Source organism: Leucopleurus acutus, assembly GCF_964270905.1.
Source record: "Leucopleurus acutus genome assembly, chromosome: 10".
In the NCBI taxonomy this organism is placed as follows: Eukaryota; Metazoa; Chordata; class Mammalia; order Artiodactyla; family Delphinidae; genus Leucopleurus; species Leucopleurus acutus.
The window spans coordinates 39,081,331-39,098,580 of record NC_139153.1 but is presented as its reverse complement, the minus strand read 5'-3'; the positions used below and the strand labels follow the sequence as shown (position 1 = coordinate 39,098,580).

The 17,250-nt window shown below is 58.5% G+C and overlaps 1 protein-coding gene across 1 annotated transcript in view; it reads left to right on the top strand.

Annotated features, from left to right (window-relative positions):
* The first annotated feature begins 367 nt into the window (after positions 1 to 367).
* The window catches only part of RNF123 (ring finger protein 123), a 28,762-nt gene continuing 11,879 nt past the window's right edge, over positions 368 to 17,250 (top strand). Inside the window, exons 1-27 of the mRNA XM_082847782.1 lie at positions 368 to 408; positions 677 to 818; positions 1,887 to 2,004; positions 2,278 to 2,362; positions 5,523 to 5,611; positions 5,736 to 5,830; positions 6,250 to 6,304; positions 6,417 to 6,502; positions 6,807 to 6,893; positions 7,125 to 7,192; positions 7,387 to 7,512; positions 7,894 to 8,008; positions 8,092 to 8,196; positions 8,630 to 8,755; positions 8,907 to 8,999; positions 9,071 to 9,144; positions 9,949 to 10,066; positions 10,254 to 10,353; positions 10,565 to 10,626; positions 10,804 to 10,875; positions 11,077 to 11,197; positions 11,771 to 11,872; positions 13,205 to 13,311; positions 13,721 to 13,919; positions 14,279 to 14,424; positions 14,728 to 14,811; positions 15,605 to 15,712. Of these exons, the coding sequence (XP_082703908.1) occupies positions 1,923 to 2,004; positions 2,278 to 2,362; positions 5,523 to 5,611; positions 5,736 to 5,830; positions 6,250 to 6,304; positions 6,417 to 6,502; positions 6,807 to 6,893; positions 7,125 to 7,192; positions 7,387 to 7,512; positions 7,894 to 8,008; positions 8,092 to 8,196; positions 8,630 to 8,755; positions 8,907 to 8,999; positions 9,071 to 9,144; positions 9,949 to 10,066; positions 10,254 to 10,353; positions 10,565 to 10,626; positions 10,804 to 10,875; positions 11,077 to 11,197; positions 11,771 to 11,872; positions 13,205 to 13,311; positions 13,721 to 13,919; positions 14,279 to 14,424; positions 14,728 to 14,811; positions 15,605 to 15,712 (2,505 nt within the window). The 5' untranslated portion in view covers positions 368 to 408; positions 677 to 818; positions 1,887 to 1,922. The remainder of the gene's footprint in view (positions 409 to 676; positions 819 to 1,886; positions 2,005 to 2,277; positions 2,363 to 5,522; positions 5,612 to 5,735; positions 5,831 to 6,249; positions 6,305 to 6,416; positions 6,503 to 6,806; positions 6,894 to 7,124; positions 7,193 to 7,386; positions 7,513 to 7,893; positions 8,009 to 8,091; positions 8,197 to 8,629; positions 8,756 to 8,906; positions 9,000 to 9,070; positions 9,145 to 9,948; positions 10,067 to 10,253; positions 10,354 to 10,564; positions 10,627 to 10,803; positions 10,876 to 11,076; positions 11,198 to 11,770; positions 11,873 to 13,204; positions 13,312 to 13,720; positions 13,920 to 14,278; positions 14,425 to 14,727; positions 14,812 to 15,604; positions 15,713 to 17,250) is intronic.

Below are 17,250 nucleotides of genomic sequence, written 5' to 3'. Positions count from 1 at the left end.
GGACCCTGGGAGGCACGGCCTTTCAGACGTCCTAGGGGACCTGTGGGCCGGACCTCCAAGTACGGGTAGGAGTTGAGATAGGTGGCCAAGGTCTCTCCCAGGACACAGCGTTACGACATGGCTGGGCCAGGAGCTCCTCCTGCGTAGGCGGGGGTCGGAGGCGTCTGGGCAGTGGGGCAGTGGGGCGAGGCGGGGGCCGGGAACGTCCCAGCTGTAGGCCGCGGAGGGAGCCCGCCCGCTGGAGGCTGTGGAGGGGGCCCTCTGGCGGCTGTGGAGGGGGCCCTCTGGCGGAGGTCGGGCGCGGGTCGGTGCGCGTGCGCGGCGGCCGCGCGGTTTGGCCCTGGACAGGCGCCGTAGCTGAGAGTTGGGCGGATGTTGTGAGCCCGGACGCGGCGGCCGAGGCTGGGGGTGAGTGTGAGGGGCGGCCGGGCTCCGAGGGGGGCGGGTGTCCGCGGCTCCCCTTGCGGCCCCAGCCCGTCTAGTGTGAGGGCGCTCGCCGCGCGAGGGGTCGCAGCCTGTGGTGCCAGACTCCGGGCCGGAGCTGGCCTGGAGGATCCTCCGGAGCTTGGGGCCGGGCAGAGGCGACTGGGGGAAACAAGCGCTGCCCTCGCGTCCTTGGGATCCGAGATGGGGTCGGTTCGGTTACAAGCCTTGAACTCTCGGCGGGGCTGAACAGGATCGACGTGGCAGGGAGCCCCCGAGCAAAGTCAAGCACCGCCTCTCACCTGGGTCCTCAGCACCTGACACCCGGAGTGGATGTCTGGAAGGTTTGCTCATCAGTTGAGTGACAGCGTCTAATCTGTCCTGCACCTGCTCTGGTGTGAGAGGGCTGGTGGTGGGCGGCAGGGCGGGGAGTCACCTTTCTGAGGGGCAGGAGTGGTGCCGCCTGGGAGTGGGCAAGAGTGTGTGGCGGGAGCAGAGGACCTGTTTGGGGTGAGATAAGAGAAGTTCTGTCTAAGGCAGTGCTGGAGGGCCAGCCTCTAGACCAGCACTGACTAATAGAACTTTATGTGAGGATGGGAATGTTCTTTATTTTCGGAGTCTAGTCCAGCAACCATTAACCACATAGGGCCACTGAATCCTTGAAATGTGACTAATATAATTGAGAAATTGGCTTTTTAATTTTAATTGAAATTTAAACACCCATGTGTGGCTAGTAGCTGCTGTGTTGGACAGCACAGCTCTAGATCAGTGAACCAGGCACCAGGGACTTAGTGCAGCTTCTGAAGCAGCTGTAGCAACACCATGGTATGTGAGAGATGGACAGCAGTGGGGACAGTGGGGCCTGTGAGGAGGGCAAAGGTGGTGCTCTGATGGGGTAGGAGGCTGTGTGTTTGACTGGGGGCAAGAAAGCTAGCAGGCCTTTGAAATAGAGAAGGGGAGGATTCTGGAACTGAGGAAGGGGATCCTGGCCTTGGATGTAAGCAGGACTTGTAGCTGGAGATAGCACCAAGGCCTTGGATGGTGGACTCTACTTGATGTAGGGTTCTCTCTTCCAGATGTGGACCCACAGTGGCTTACAACCGAGAAGGATACAGGGGCTCTGCTCCTGGGCCACCTCACTTTGGACCCTTGGGTCTGATTTCACACTCGGCAGAAGCATTTGGTTTAGTTTAACAAACATATATCTGGCACCTGCTCTCTGTTGAGCCCTGTGTGAGCACTGGGACATGGTGGGGCCCTGTCACATGGCCCCAGACCCCCTCCCCCCCACCCCCCGTGTAGGAAGCTGGAAGCCCCTGCTTTCCTTTGCCCTGGGTTGATGTGTGTGTGAGTGTGCATGCAGTGGCTTCACCTGCTCCCAAGCCTTCCTGACACCACAGGATTGAGGTCAATATGGGGGCCCTTGGCTGGCTTCGAATAGCCAGGCTCTGCCTCTGCTTCAGCCCCCAGGACCACTGGCTGCCCACGAGAGATGAAAGATGGCGTCCAAGGGGGCCGGCATGGCTTTCTCCCGAAAGAGCCACAGGCTGACCTCAGATGCTGAGAAATCTAGGGTCACAGGTAAGGGTTGGAAGGGCTGGGATGAGGCTCCTAGTGCTGAGGGAAGAAGGAGAGAGGCAGCAAAGTCCCAGGTGCATTGAGCCTCAGGTCCTCCTGCACCCCCTGTACCTGTGAGTCAGCTCTTCTCCACTAGCAGCCATGGAGCAGGGCACCCACCGTGACTGCTCCGCTGATTCCTGTGGCTGACCTAGGACCAGGAGCCTCTGTGGCCAGTAGGGGCTGGGAGCCACACTGACCATGTGTCCCTTCTCTCCCTTCTGACCTGTGACGCAGGCATCGTGCACGAGAAGCTACTGGACGACTACCTGCACCGCATCTTTTCCTCTACTGATCGTGCACCCACGGCAGCCACCAGCAGGTATGGCCAGGTGGATCTCCCTTCCTCACTCTGTGGGACCAGACCAGAGGCTGGAGACTGCATTGTGGGGAAGGAGGCCGGGGCTCTGGGTAGGCTGGCTTGGGTTCCGTTCTTGCTCTGCCACTCCTGGCTGTGAGACCTGTGGCCAGAGAGTCCGCCTTCTGGACTCCGCCTCTTCCTTTCCCCTGGCAGTGCTAGTACCTTCCTTCTGAGAGTATAGTGGAGGTCAGGGGCATGGTGTGCACTCAGCATGGCACTTCGCACCTATTTTACACTCAGCATCTGGTCCATGTGCACCTGCCCTCACCACTGTCGCACCCTGGCCCTCTGTAGCCTCTGCTTGATCTGTACAGCACAGATGCCACCAGCCCTTTATTCCTTGCAAATTTAATGTATTTAAGTTTAGCTCATATCAAAACTACAAGTGGGGAATTCCCTGGTGGTCCAGTGGTTAGGACTCTGCACTCTCACTGCCGAGGGCCTGGGTTCGATCCCTGGTCGGGGAACTAAAATCCCGTAAGCCACTTGACACGACAAAAAAAAAAAAAAAAAAAAAAAAAGTTACGAGTGCCCTTTAGCAGAAACTTACATAGAAAAAGAAAAAGCAACTGTCATTTTCTTATTCTAATATAACCATTTGAGTGTGATTCCTTTTTGTTTTCTTTACCTCACGATGTATGTAGTTTGGGTTATGCTGTGTGGAAAATTTTTTTTAGATTTTTGTCACTGTCAGCTTTTTTAAAGTTATTGAGGAATAATTAACATACAGTAAGCTACATGTATTTAAAACATACAATCTAGTAAATTTTAACATGGATAACCTGTGAAACCAGCAGTGCCATGAACATATCCCACACCTCCAAAAGTGTATAGTTTAAATCCTATTTTTGTCATCAGATGTTATTTCTGAATGTTTTTCTACACTACAGATTGATCTCGGTGGGCATCTTTTAGGTCCAGGAATCTGCCTGATCACTGCCCTAGTTTAGAGGGGCTTTTGTTTTGGTAAACAGTGCTGCATAGACGCCCAGGGTTGGAATCACAAGGCTAGAGTATTTGAATTACAATCACTCTTAGGACTGTTGCTGAATTTCTTCTTCAAAGGGTTCTGTACATTCTTTTTTTTTTTAAATAAATGTATTTTTTTAAATTTTTATTTATTTATTTATTCTTGGCTGCATTGGGTCTTTGTTGCTATGCGCGGGCTTTCTCTAGTTGTGGCGAGTGGGGGCTACTCTGTTGTGGTGCATGGGTTTCTCATTGCGGTGGCTTCTCTTGTTGCGGAGCATGGGCTCTAGGCATGCAGGCTTCAGTAGTTGTGGCTCGCGGGCTCAGTAGTTGTGACTCGATGGTTCTAGAGTGCAGGCTCAGTAGTTGTGGCGCACGGGCTTAGTTGCTCCGCGGCATGTGGGATCTTCCCAGACCAGGGCTCGAACCCATGTCCCCTGCATTGGCAGGTGGATTCTTAACCACTGCGCCACCTGGGAAGTCCCGGCCTGTACATTCTTTCTCCCTGCAGTGAGGCATGGGTGTCCCCATGTCTCAGCCCCCTTGCCAGCCAGGGCTATTCTGTCTTTCACAGTCTCTGCTCGCTGGGCAGACCCAAAGGGCAGCATCGTTGCCTGTTCCATTTAAGCAGCTGTGGTGACCAAAGGGTTTCTACTTGTGGAGGGCTGCTGCCCACCTCCACCCCAACCCCAGCCCTGGCCTGTTCCCAGGGCCATGTGATCCCTACCTCATGTGATACCAGAAATGATCCTGCTGCCACTGGTGCCGTGGCTGCCAGGAGGGAGAGCAGGTGGCAGAGCCGTTAGTCAGTGGTTGTGTGGATGCAGAACTCTGGGCTGGAACCTGGGCAATCCAGAAAGGGTAGGCAAGTGCTGGGGTTGGCCAAATGGGCAATGTTGCAGGCGTTCACTGAGGCTGAGTGTCAGGTTGGCCACCCGAAGCTGCTCTTAAGAGCAGGCACAGGACTAGAGCAGCCCTCCCAGGTGTGGGCCTGTCAGAAATTCTGTTGCAGAAGCCTGCTTGATCTCTGGGCGCTTTGGGGTGTTGAGAGACAGGGTTGGCTACAGCCTTCCATGTTACTGGCGAGGCACCCCATTGCACGGCTGCCTGCTCGCCTTGGCCTGGGGCTCAGTGGGAGTAGGGAGGAGGCTTCATGGATCTCCACCTCCTGTAGCTCAAGGTCAGTTGTAGCTCACAGTGTGGGAACATGTGGCCCCTGGGCCTGGGTTGAAGCTACCTTGCCAGAGAGTCAGTGCTTTGGCCCATCTACGTGCCCTTCCAGAGCCTACTCTCTAGGGGGATGAGTGGGGTGGGAACTGGGATTAGAGTTAGAAGAGCAGGTGCCAGCAGTCTGTGGGCTGGATCCAGATGGGCGTCAGGCCTCTGCTCTTTGAGCCCTGCTAGTCAGCACCACCTCATTCCCTGCTATTCTTAGCAACTGAACTCAGGACCTAGCTGGCCAGTGTTAGAGCTCTTTCTCCTCTGGGCATGTGTGCTGGGAGGATGAGGGGGCCACTCAGACAGATTTTCCTAGGCCCTTTGGCTGGGGCAGCTGACAGATAGGCAGGCTGTGTGCTCTACTCTCCTCTACAGGTGGGTCCAGGACAGAGCCAGCCAGAGCTAAGAGGGCTGAGCCCTTTATCCTCCCAGGACATGTCTCATTCAACACACAGGCCTCCCTGGCTGGGACCACAGACCTGGGGTCAAGGACTGGACTAGCTGATCTTGGTACTGACCATCTTGGGGATCAGCACTGCTCCCAGCCTTCCTTGCCCAGGCATAATCAACAAGCCACCTCCAAGAGTGGGGAGGTTATGGGCTACGGAGGGCGCATTATTCCTAGGAATCTTCACAGCATCTTTGAGATACAGCTCTTGTTCCATTTATACAGATGAGAGGATTAAGGTTTAGAAAGAGTTCTTCCTTCTTTTTTTTTTTTTTTTTTAAACAGTCTTGAGGTGCACCAAATTTAGTGGATAATCCAGTCTTCTGACCCCCAGCATGCCAGAATCTGGGACTGGTACAGCCCTTTTTCTGGAGTCTGGGCAGCCACCCTCCTAAGCTCAGGAGAAAGGGACTGGGAGAGGGATTTAGCGTCATCTGGCTGGTTTCAAGGACTTTTGGGACCCTCGCAGCCTCTCGCTCTCCCCAGGAAACTCCTGAACTTCCAGAACCTGCCAGAGCACCTGGACCAGTTGTTACATGTGGACGAGGAGGCGGAGGAGGAGGAGGAGAGCCAGGGTCGGTGACAGCCTCAGAAATGGGACTGGGGAGCCAGGGCTGGGCCTGGGGGGCTCAGTACCCTCTCTGCATCTGTCAGGCCCTGTGCCTGGCCCAACCCCACACCCTCTTCTCTCCTTTCCAGGAAAGGTTGAAGGGCGGCTTGGCCCGTCCACTGTGGTCCTGGACCACACGGGTGGCTTCGAAGGGCTTCTTCTGGTGGATGATGACCTCTTGGGGGTGAGCGAGGGCAAGGTGTGGGGTCCCAGATCCAAGCCCCTCCTGACACAGCCCCAAGCTCCTCCTGATGTGGCCCTGGTCTCGACCTTTCTTGATGGGGCTGCAGCCACAGACCCCTCCTGATGTGGACTATTGAGTCCCCAGCTCCCAAACCCTCCTGACATAGCCCCGAGACCCTCTTGGTGTGACCCCAGCCCCAAGGCCTTCCCAGCATAGCCATGAGCCCCTCCTATCATGCTCCCGGCCCAGAATCCCTGCTGACATGGGTCTAGCCCCTTCCACCCTGTTCAGGCACAGTACAGTGTTGGCCACGACAGGCGTCGCCACCAAGGCGAGCTGAGTTGGAGTGGGGTCGTTCTCCCTTGGGGTGGCACCCCGTATGCCCGGGAGGAGGTTCACCACCCCTGCTCTCCACCCAGGTGATTGGACACAGCAACTTTGGTACTATCCGCTCTACCACATGCGTGTACAAAGGTGAGACCACGCTCTGCTGTGGCCCAGGGAGTTGGGAGGAAGTTTGAGGGCCCGGGCCAGAGGCAGGAGGCAGTCTTTGTTTCCCTGCTGGGTTTGACGTGACTTTTTCCAGGGAAATGGGTCTACGAGGTGCTCATCTCCTCCCAGGGGCTCATGCAGATTGGCTGGTGCACGATCAACTGCCGCTTCAATCAGGAGGTACATGTGGGAGAGGGACCCCTCCCAGGGAGACCTTCTCTTGGCAGCAGGCCTCATCAGGGCTCAGGGAACCCCCCAACCCACATAGGGGCTGCTCAGCACCCTAATCTGGACTTCCCTCTGGAGGAGACATAATGTGTCCCACCCCATCCCAGGGCAATCCAGCCCCGAAACAGCCCTCACTCCTTCCCTCAGAGCATCAGCCCCATTCTGTAGAGCCACGTGGGTCCAAGGCTGGTGGCTGGTGGGCTCTGGCCCTGCCCCTCCCCACCTCCCCCAGACCTCACAGACAGTTCCTCCCTAGGAGGGGGTTGGAGATACACACAACTCCTATGCCTACGATGGCAACCGGGTGCGCAAGTGGAACGTGACCACGACGAACTACGGGAAGGTGAGGCCCGGGCCCCCTGCAGCCCAACTGGCCCATGTCCATCCCCACAGCTTGGTGGGGGCCACTGGGCAGCGCTGAGGGAATGTAGGGCACCAGGGGGAGGGCAGGGACTGAGGTCCTCTGTCCTTGTGGCCAGTCTCCCCTGGGTGGCAGTGGAGACACAGCTGGAGGGGGGCAGAGTGGGCAGGCTGCTGGGCTTCTGCACATCTGTACGTCTTCCTCCCCTGGCAGGCGTGGGCAGCGGGGGACATTGTGAGCTGCCTGATCGACCTGGATGAAGGCACGCTGTCCTTCTGCCTGTGAGTCTCCTGCCTCTATTCACAGGCTTGGCCTCTGGGGCATCCCCAGTCTGCCCTCGTGTTCCAGGCCCTGTAAGGGGCCAGGCTGGCTTTGGTAGCCTGAGGGTGGGCAGCCCCCACAGAGGCCTGCTCACTGGTCCATTTCAGCCACATCCTTCTTAGCACTGGCTCATGGACCCTCCCTTCTGCTCCAGGAATGGTGTGTCTCTGGGCACTGCCTTTGAGAACTTATCCAGGGGCCTGGGCATGGCCTACTTCCCAGCCATCAGCCTCTCCTTCAAGGAGTCTGTGGCCTTCAACTTCGGCAGCCGTCCCCTGCGATATCCTTTTGTGAAGAAGGCTGTGGGCTGCTTGGATGCTCTTGAGGAAGCCAGGATGGGGGTCTCCCTGCTCCAGGAGCTCTGCGGGCTGGTGGCAGGCCCTGCTGCCGGGAAGAGTGAGTAGGGTACAGCTGAGGTGGGTGCTGAGGACAATGCTTGCAGCAACCTTGTTAGGGTTGCTGTCTCCACTGAACAGGTGAAGAGCATAAAGTGGCAAGAGAAGTTTTGCTTCACAGAGAAACGGGAGGGTTGTGATGCAAACCAGGCAATCTGACCTCTCAGCCCTGCCCTGGAGCCCAGGCCCTTCTGCAGGGGTCTCAGTGGGAGGGGGTAGGTATTCTGAGCCACAGATCAGGTGTTGCTGGCTTAACTCTGTGGCACCTACCCAGTGGTGGGCTACCGGCCCCTGCAGGACCCACCAAGCGCCGACCTGGTTCGGGCACAGGAGTTGCTGGGCTGCTTCCAGGCAGTGCTGAGCGTGGAGCTGGACCCCGTGGTGAGCCAGCGTCTGGGCCGGGTATGCTGGGGGCTTTCTACAGCCCTCTGCCTCTCACAGTCCCTTCCTCCCCGCCCACACAGCAAGGGCGGCTGGTGGAGAAGGAAAGCTCTGAGTGGCAGTTGCAGGGCCAGCCCACCGTCCTCCTCACACTGGCTCACATCTTCCATCGCTTCGCACCGCTCCTGGTGAGGGGACATTAGGGAGGGGAGAGGCGGGCCATGATAGAAACACCCCTGCTGAGGGCTGGGATGCTGAGGTGCATGAGGTCCAGCAGCATCACCTGTCAGGGGCCCCTGTGACCAGAGCCCTTAAACCCCAAGGATGTCACTGGGTGAGGAGGAGACACTTCCAGCTGAGGGTATCAGGGGGCTTTCTAGAAAGAAGATCGAGGGGTGGTGACATCACAGTCCAAGGGAATGGCATGTGCAGAGCCCCAGAGGCGTTGTTGGGTAGCAGCATTTCCTGTGTCTCCATCAGACCCCAGAAGGGCTCATCCATGACTTGGGGTTGCTTGACGGGGACCAAGAGTCCATCTGTGGCCTTGGCCACGTGCCAGGGCAGGGGGGCCCTGAGTGGGGCAGGAGGCTGCCACCTCACTGGCACCCGCCCTTGGTGCAGCGCAAGGTGTACCTGGTGGAGGCCGTGCTCATGAGCTTCCTGCTGGGCGTCGTGGAGGCGGGCACCCCCGCACAGGCGCAGTCTGTGGTGCACCAGGTCCTGGATCTCCTGTGGCTCTTCATGGAGGTGAGGCGCCGGATATCAGCCCTCAGGCCAGGATGTCAGGCTCCACTGAGTCAGGGGACGTACAGGGAGGGTGTTGGAGAAGGCCGCATAGATGGCTGTCCCGGGGCCTGCCCTCAGCGGGTAGCTGTGCAACCTCACCTCCCTCTTCCAGGACTATGAGATGCAAGATTGCCTCAAGCAGTTGATGATGTCCCTGTTGCGGCTGTACCGGTTCTCGCCCATCGTCCCTGACCTGGGCCTGCAGGTAGGAGCTCCTGCCCTGGCCCTGAGCCCCCTGGGCCTCACCTGCCCACTCTGAGCACCCTCTCCCCACAGATCCGCTACCTGCGGCTCACCATTGCCATCCTCAGTCACGAGAAGTCCCGCAAGTTTCTGCTTAGCCACGTCCTGTATCCTCTCCTTGCTACTAGGCAGGCCAGACATGTGGTGCCCTCTGGGGTCAGCAGAAACCAGGGAGGGTGGTGTGCCTCTGCCCAGGGTTCCCCACGGAGGCTCAGGAAGACCAGAGCCACCCAGCGTGTGAGTCCTTGTTCCAGGACCCAGCCTTCCCAGCACTTTCTCTACAGAGCAGGGAGGGTAGAGCAAAGGATCCAGGCTGGCTGGCTGGCTGGCCTGAGCAGGGATTTCCAGATGCCTGCAGGCTCTTGGGCCACCCAGAGGTGGAGGGTGGGGGGCAGGGGGGAGCCATCAGCGCCTGCCCTCTTCAGCCAAAGCACTGCACTTCTATCTGTGCTCCATGGCGGGGGTTCCTATGAAATCTTCTCGAAGGAGTCAGCTCCTCCTGTTTCCCTATAATGTTGAGAACTGCAGGTGTAGGAGAGAGAGCATAGCTTCGGGCCCCTGGCTGGGAAACCTGTGCTAGTAGCTGTCTTCTCTCTGTGGGGTCCTCAGCCTCTAGGAGGCAGAAACAAATAGAGAGGCTGCCAGGCCCTCTCTCCAGCTGTCCCACCGTCATCTGTTCCTGTGATAAGTCTTCATCGTGCCCTTGCTTGGAATTGGGCTTGGTGGGTTTGACAGCCACAGCTGTTTCTCTGGGCTCACAGTCAGTGGTGACAGGCACACAGCAGCGATGGCACCCTGAGGACTGGGAGAGCTGTGGTGGGCATATCCGGAGGTGGGTAAGTTTCGGGAGGGCTCATGAGGGTGTACGGGGCACCTTGTGGTGAGCAGAGCTCTGCCTTAACGACCACCAGCTTCGACGTGCTCCGGTCCGTTGTCTTCTTTTACATCAAGAGCCCCCTGCGTGTGGAGGAGGCTGGCCTACAGGAGCTCATCCCCACCACCTGGTGGCCCCACCGCTCCAGCAGGGAGGTGGGCAGCCCTGACTTGGGTGGGCGGTGGTCACAGTGAGGGCTGACCCGGGGTGTCTGAGCCACCTGTACATGGCACGCGAGGCCCCTTCCTGGGCTGGGGGTGGGAGTAGGGGTCTTTTGTCTGAAGTAGACCAGGGTGAGCCTTGCCATCTTTCACCCCCCTCCCCTGCCCCGCCCCTGCCCAGGGCAAAGACAGTAAGGAGGTGAAGGACGAAACCTCCGAGGAGCGGCTCCGGCGGCGTGCCTATGAACGGGGCTGCCAAAGGCTCAAGAAGCGCATCGAAGGTCAGCCCCGTTCCTCAGGCACTGGGTAGGGGGTGGAGGATTTCTGTGCCTGTGTACTTGGGGGCACTTGGTAGTGACCATGCTTAGGTTGGACTTGGGGATCCCTGGTGGTGGAGCCTCAGTCCAAACCTGCTCCCCCTGCCGGTCCCCGGGAGCCTGAGGGCAAGGCCCTGCCTGAGGAAGGCTGTCCTGTTCCCCACCCCACCCCCAGTGGTGGAAGAACTACAGGTCCAGATCCTGAAGCTGCTGTTGAACAATCAAGATGACAACGGGGTAAGTGATTCCCAGACCCCTGTGTGGGTCCCTGGCCAGGAGGGGTATCAGACCGGGCCTGGAGACCCAGAGGGCAGGGCTGGGTCAGGCTCTTGTGGCAGGGTGCAGGCTAAGTTGAGTCCGGTTCGGGGCCAGGATCCTCAGCTCATCACAGCCTTGGCTTTCCTTCCCCCGAAGGGCGAAGCTTCTAGGTACATCTTCCTGACCAAGTTCCGAAAGTTTCTGCAGGAGAATGCCAGCAGCCGGGGGGTAGGTATCCCCAGGCCAGCCCACCATGGCCCCCTGGCTTTGTCGCAGCATCTGCACCTGTAATTCTGGCACTTCTGCATTTCCTCCCCGCCTGCCGCCCTACCCTCTCTGCTCAGCCCAGGGTCCTGGGGCAGGGCCTTGGATGAGGAGTGGGCTGGCCTCCGGGCTGCACAAATGCATGTCTTACACCTGTGCCTGCAGAACATGCCCATGCTCTGCCCCCCCGAGTACATGGTCTGCTTCTTACACCGCTTGATCTCGGCCCTGCGTTACTACTGGGACGAATACAAGGCTTCGAATCCATGCGCTACCTTCAGTGACGGTGAGTGTGGCCAGGGCCTCGAGTTGTAGACGCTGGGCAGAGCCAGCCCCAGGGCAGCCCCTAATGTTGGTGTGGAGTGATAGCTGAGGGCAGGGCTGGGGGGAGCTGTCCCAGGCCTCCTGCCTAATTGAGTCCTACCCACTGGGCGCGGAGGCCTTGCACTTGGACGGTGAGCCCGTGTTTGCTCTGATGGTCCCCTGGGTTCCTGTCCTCTATGGGCCCTGTTCCTCAGTCCTTGCCCACTAGCCCTCTGTGCAGTCCTTTGTCGGGGACGCCTTGGGTGGGCTCTGAGGTGCTGGGGGCCTTGTGTTTGTGTGGGACGGAGTCCCCAGGGGTCAGTGGAAGCAGCCTGCATTGGGCAATCTCCCATAGGGCTGGGTCAGGGCCCTCTCTGATTCTCACCTGGGTGACCAGCAGCCAAGAATGCCCCCTTCATCCCAAGTTGTGCCGTTGCTGGAACTGACCTGAAATGGTAGAGGGCGGGGTGGTAGGGGAAGCCTGGTCAGGTAGGTGGCCTAGGCCAGGGGTCCTGCTGGGCTCTGACTGCTGGCCCGGCCTCCCAACTCCTCGCAGAGGCCTACATCCCGCCCCAGGTCTTCTATAATGGCAAGGTGGACTACTTCGACCTGCAGCGCCTTGGAGGCCTCCTCTCGCACCTTCGGAAGACCCTCAAAGGTGCGCGCAGGCTTGGGCAGTTAGCAGGGCAGGATGGGGGGTGGTTCCTGAGCCAGCTCGGCCTTGAGTGCTGAGCTGCGCTGTGCCCACCAGAGGGCGCCCGAGTCACTCCACCTGCTCTGCAGGGAGATGCTGATGGGCCTCCTCTGCCCCGATCTTGCGTCCAACTATTCCTTCCTTCCCTTGCACATCCACCCCAGAGGAGGTCTGGGAGCCCTGTGATGGAATAGGGGGCAGTGTGCTGATGGAATAGGGGGCAGTGTGCTGATGGAGGAGGGAACCATGGGATCTTGGTGAGGGAGTTGTTGGGGGGGCGGGGGCCGGGGGGGGCTTGCATTTGCTGCCTGAACTAATTTCAAGGATGAGCACAAATGTCTCCAGTGCAAAGGGCTGAGAGCACAGTGTGAGCGGTGGCAGGGATGCCAGCAACGGCCCAGCATGGCCTGGAGAGAGAAAGCAGCTGGCGTGCTAGAGAGGAAAATGAGAGGCAGGGAGTGATGGGAAATGAGGTCAGGGAGTCTGAAGGGCAGAGTCTGAGGGCCTTGTGGGCCACAAAGCGGCTGTAGGCTCCTTCCAGGGACAGTGGTAGCTTTGGAAGGTCCTGAAGCAAGGGTGCGAGGTTGGGGGGTCTGCGTTGTAAGAAGCTCCCTCTGGCTGCTACAGTGTGGAGGGTAGAGTGCAAGGGCCAAGAAAGGAGACAAGGAAGCCAGTTGTCCAGGCAACAGAGGAGGCGGGGAGGGTAAAGGGGAGGGGACAAGGATGACCCCAGGCTTCTTGCCAGAGGCTGTGGGGAGGAGGCACCATCAGGAAGAGGAGCTGCAGGAGAGGACAGTTTAGTATGTTTGAGGTGCCCAGTGATGCAGCCAGGATGAAGGCCTGGGCTGGAGGAAGCGGTGGTGTGTCCAGCTGTCAGCGTAGAGGTGGGGACAAGCCTGCGGTGAGGACCGGACCCCCTGGGGAGTGTGCAGAGTGAGGCAAGGAGAGCCCTGGGCAGCTCTGGATTTCCCTTTGTGGGGCAGGACAAGGAAGAAAGCAACGGAGCAGTCAGAGAAGTAGGGCCCTGGAGAGAGTGAGGTCATGCAGATAAAGACAGGGAGTGATGGGGTCGTGGTGGGGAGAGCCTTCTGCCTCACTCAGCATGACTCGCCCTACAAGACACAGGGCCTTGGGATGCAGAGTGAAGGCTGGGTTGGAGCAGGTGGAGGGTGAAGCACAGGCGCAGTGGTGAATGGGGCCCTGCAGGGCCTCCTGCCCTCTCACTGTCCTCAGTGGTGCCACCTATGACCCCTCTGCCCTCCACTGGTCTGAGAGCCCTCTTGTCATTCCTCCTAGATGACCTTGCCTCTAAGGCCAACATCCTGATCGACCCACTGGAGCTCCAGGCGGCCACCATGGATGACCTGGATGAGGATGAGGAGCCAGCCCCGGCTGCGGCCCAGGTGCCGCGGTAGGGGCAGGCAGGGGGCTTTGTGTTGGGCTGTCCCTCTATCATAAGGGCAGGGGTGTCACACGGGGCCATCTCCCCCTCCATGCAGGCAAGGAGCTTGTCCCCAGGCAGGCTCCCTTGCTGTAGGTGGAGGCATGAACTGACGGGTGTGGTGGGGCATGCCTCCTGCTGCTGAGTCCCTACGAGACACAGGGCCTTGGGATGCAGAGTGAAGGCTGGGTTGGAGCAGGTGGAGGGTGAGGTGCAGGCGCAGTGGTGAATGGGGCCCTGCGGGGCCTCCTGCCCAGCCAGCCGGTGCCCTCTCGCTGTCCCGTGCCCCAGCCTCACATATCAAGGGAGCCATAAGTGGGCCCGAGTCCTGGGATTGCTGAGTGGCGTCTGGCCTCCTCTCTCCACCACAGCGCCCCATGCAGGCCCTGGCCATGGGGGGTGCGCTGCCCCTGCCTCGGCCCAGCTGGCTCAGTTCTCCAACCCTGGGCCGAGCCAACCGCTTCCTCAGCACAGCAGCTGTGAGCCTGATGACCCCACGGCGGCCTCTGAGCACCTCAGAGAAAGTGAAGGTCCGCACACTGAGCGCGGAGCAGAGGACCCGTGAGGACAGTAGGTGCCAGACAGGGCCAGGCGTGGCGCGCTGAAGGATCCTTCTCTCCTGTACAACACTCCCCCAGGGCAAAGCCAAATACACCCCATTCCCTCCTGGTCCTGTGGCCTGGCAGTATGTCAGGGGTGTGGGAAGTGCACTCTGCGGGCAGGAAATTGATGCTACAGAAATAGGTCCTGGAATGCAGCACCTTCCCTGCCCCGGCCCACACGTTCTCCCTGCAGGTCCCTCCTTGGGCCCAGGCAGGGGGAGAGGGCCTCCTTCTTCTCCTATAAGGCCCATCCTGGCTCCATAGGCTTAGAAGAGAACTGGAATGGCTCCGACCCTGACCCTGACCCTGTCCTTCCCTACTCCCTAGTCGAGGGTAGCCAGTGGAATGAGGGCCTGCTGGTGGGGCGGCCCCCCGAGGAGCCTGAGCAGCCCCTCACCGAGAACTCCCTGCTGGAAGTCCTGGACGGTGCCATCATGATGTATAATCTCAGCGTTCACCAGCAGCTGGGCAAGGTCTCACACCACTGGTCCATGCGCATGTTATGTGGTTCTGGGTGTTTGGATGCATGTGTGTGTGCACCCACACGTGCCCACGTGTCTCCAGGGGTGCCTGGGCGTGACTGTGCGCGTTAGCATATGCCACAGCAAGACTAGTTTCTGCCAGTGCCGTTTGGGCCTGACCTCGTTGACTTCTGTGGGAGGGGGCTGTCCTGGGCCTAAGGTTAAGGGTTGGCAGGGCTGGGGTCCAGACTGGGTGTGGAGAAACCTGTGCGAAGTGCCCAAGGGTCACCCTGGATGTGGTGTCCGGTGCTCTAGATGGTGGGAGTGTCCGATGATGTCAATGAGTATGCGATGGCTCTGAGGGACACAGAGGACAAGCTCCGCCGGTGCCCCAAGCGGGTAAGGTGGATGGGCAGGTGGGTCTTTGGGAGGGCAGGGCATTAAAGAGGGCAGCTTGCTCGCTGGGGTTCCCCAGGGAAGCCCATGAGGGAAAGCTGCTATCCTGCCCCTGCCTCTGGGGTTGCCCAGCAGTTCTCCTCTTCCCCACCCCCGCCCCGGGCAGACCACATCAGTGAGAGTGGGGCTGGCACCAGGGCCAGGCACGGCCTGAGCCCCATCAGCCAGCCATGGCCTGTGCCAGGGTGCCCCCACCCTGGCCACTAAGTGCTGACGCACACCCACTCTCCTCATCAATTATGGATTCGACCCTGAGTACTTCCTCGGCCACTTGCAGAGTCAGCAGGAAGCAGGGCCTCCCTCCCTCCCTCCTTCCCTCCCCTGGAGCCCCTCTGCCGTAGCTCTCTGGCCTGGGGAACAGAGCCAAGAATGCCCAGTCTGGGCTTTCCTGGCAGCCCCTGGCTCCCACCTGTCTACAGAACCCTGCGCTTGTCCAGGGCAAAAGCAGCTGCCGGAGCTGCAGTTCTAGCGTGGAGTCCCTGGGATGTCCCAGCCAGGGGCTCATCTCACATGCCCTCAGCTGCGTCTCACTTCCACATTCTGAGGGGCACCTGTGGCCCTGTCTTGCTCAGGCTCACCAGCAGGTCAGAGGCTGAGGAGGGTTTTGAAGAGTGGAGCTGGGTCCGCCCAACCCTTTGCCTGCCCCGGGCACCAGTGGGGCCCCTGCTAGGCTGCGTGGGTCTGGGCACGGGGCCATGTCCTGATTGTCCTCTCCTCCCTTCTCCTTGGGTGGCAGAGGAAGGACATCCTTGCAGAGTTGACGAAGAGCCAGAAGGTTTTCTCAGAAAAGCTGGATCATCTAAGTCGCCGCCTTGCCTGGGTCCATGCCACCGTTTACTCCCAGGTGAGCGGTGTGGCCTAGGCCAGCAGCTGCTGCCCTCCCCAAGCCCCCGGACTAGTCACTGATTGGGCAGGGTTGTGCCAGCCCCTCAGTGCTCCCTGCCTTCCTGGGCCTCTGGCACACACGTGCCCCCTCCCCGCTCCTCATCCTCCCTCCCCACCTAGTGCCACATCCCCTGAACTTTTCATGCCCCATGAACTTAAGTAGATGCCATTTGTAGACCCCACTTCCCCATGCAGCTCATAACCCTCCATTCAAGGAGCAGCCTGTCTCTACCTGCCTCCCACTGTCCGCTGCCCCTGCTCCTCTCCCAGCGCATCAGGGGCTCTGTGACCTCTCCCAAGCCTCACCCTGCATCTGCATCTGCTTCTCTCTGACTCCCCTCCCACTCGAGGCCACTGGCTTGTTCTCTTCTCACTCATTCACTCACTCGTTCATTTATTAACATGCCCAGAGCCTGGAGGATGCCAGGTGCCATCCTGACACTGGGGACACTCAGTAGTGAACCAGAAAGCTGAGTCCCTGTCCTCCCGAGGTAGACGGACAGACGGTGCACTCCCGCAGCGACCATGTTTTGACCCCTGCCACCCCAGGCCCCGGACCCGCCGCACTTGTTTTATCTCCCCACCTTCCCTGACGTCTCCCCCTCCACAAGTGAGTGCCTTGGGATGCTCCCCAGGTGCCCATGTAGGGCATCTGTTCACCTTCTTGGGCGTGCCCCTCCCCCATAACTGGGTGATCAAGGCGCTTGGTATCCCTGTCTATACTGCTCTTTCTTCTGGTGACTCCTCCCCAACCCAAACCACCTCTGCCTTTTATCCCTCTGTTCTCTCTTGCCACAGACCACCTTGCTCCAGCCCCACAAAGATGGTCACTGTCATCCCACCACCAGGATTTCATGCCTGTCCACCTCCCTAGGCGATCTTGCCATCCCCTCCCACACTGTCTTCTTAGGAACCTCACCCTCCCATCTTTGTACCTTCTTTTTAAATTGTGATAAAATATACACAACATAAAGTTTACCATCTTAACCATTTTAAAAAGTTGCGGTAAAATACAATATGTAACTTATCATCTTAATCATTTTAAATGTACAGTTCAGCAGTGTTAAGTATATTTATTGCTGTGCAACCAGTCTCCAGAACTCTTTTCATCTCCCCAAACTGAAACTTATATCCACTAATTCCCATTCCCCCCTTCTCTTCAGTCCCCGACAACCATTGTTCTACTTTCTGTCTCTGTGAATTTGACTGCTCTAGTACCTCATATAAGTGGAATTTTTGTCACTGGCTTATTTCACCTAGCATAATGGTCTCATGGTTCATCTATGTTGTAGCATGTGTTAGGATTTCTTTCCTTTTTAAGGCTGAATAATATTCCATTGTGTGTATATACCACATTTTATTTATCTGTTAATCCATCTATGGACATTTGAGTTGCTTCCACCTTTTGGCTATTGTGAATAATGCAGCTACGAACATGGGTGTGCAAATACTTTTTCAAGATCCTGTTTTTTAATTCTTTTGGGTATATACCCAGAA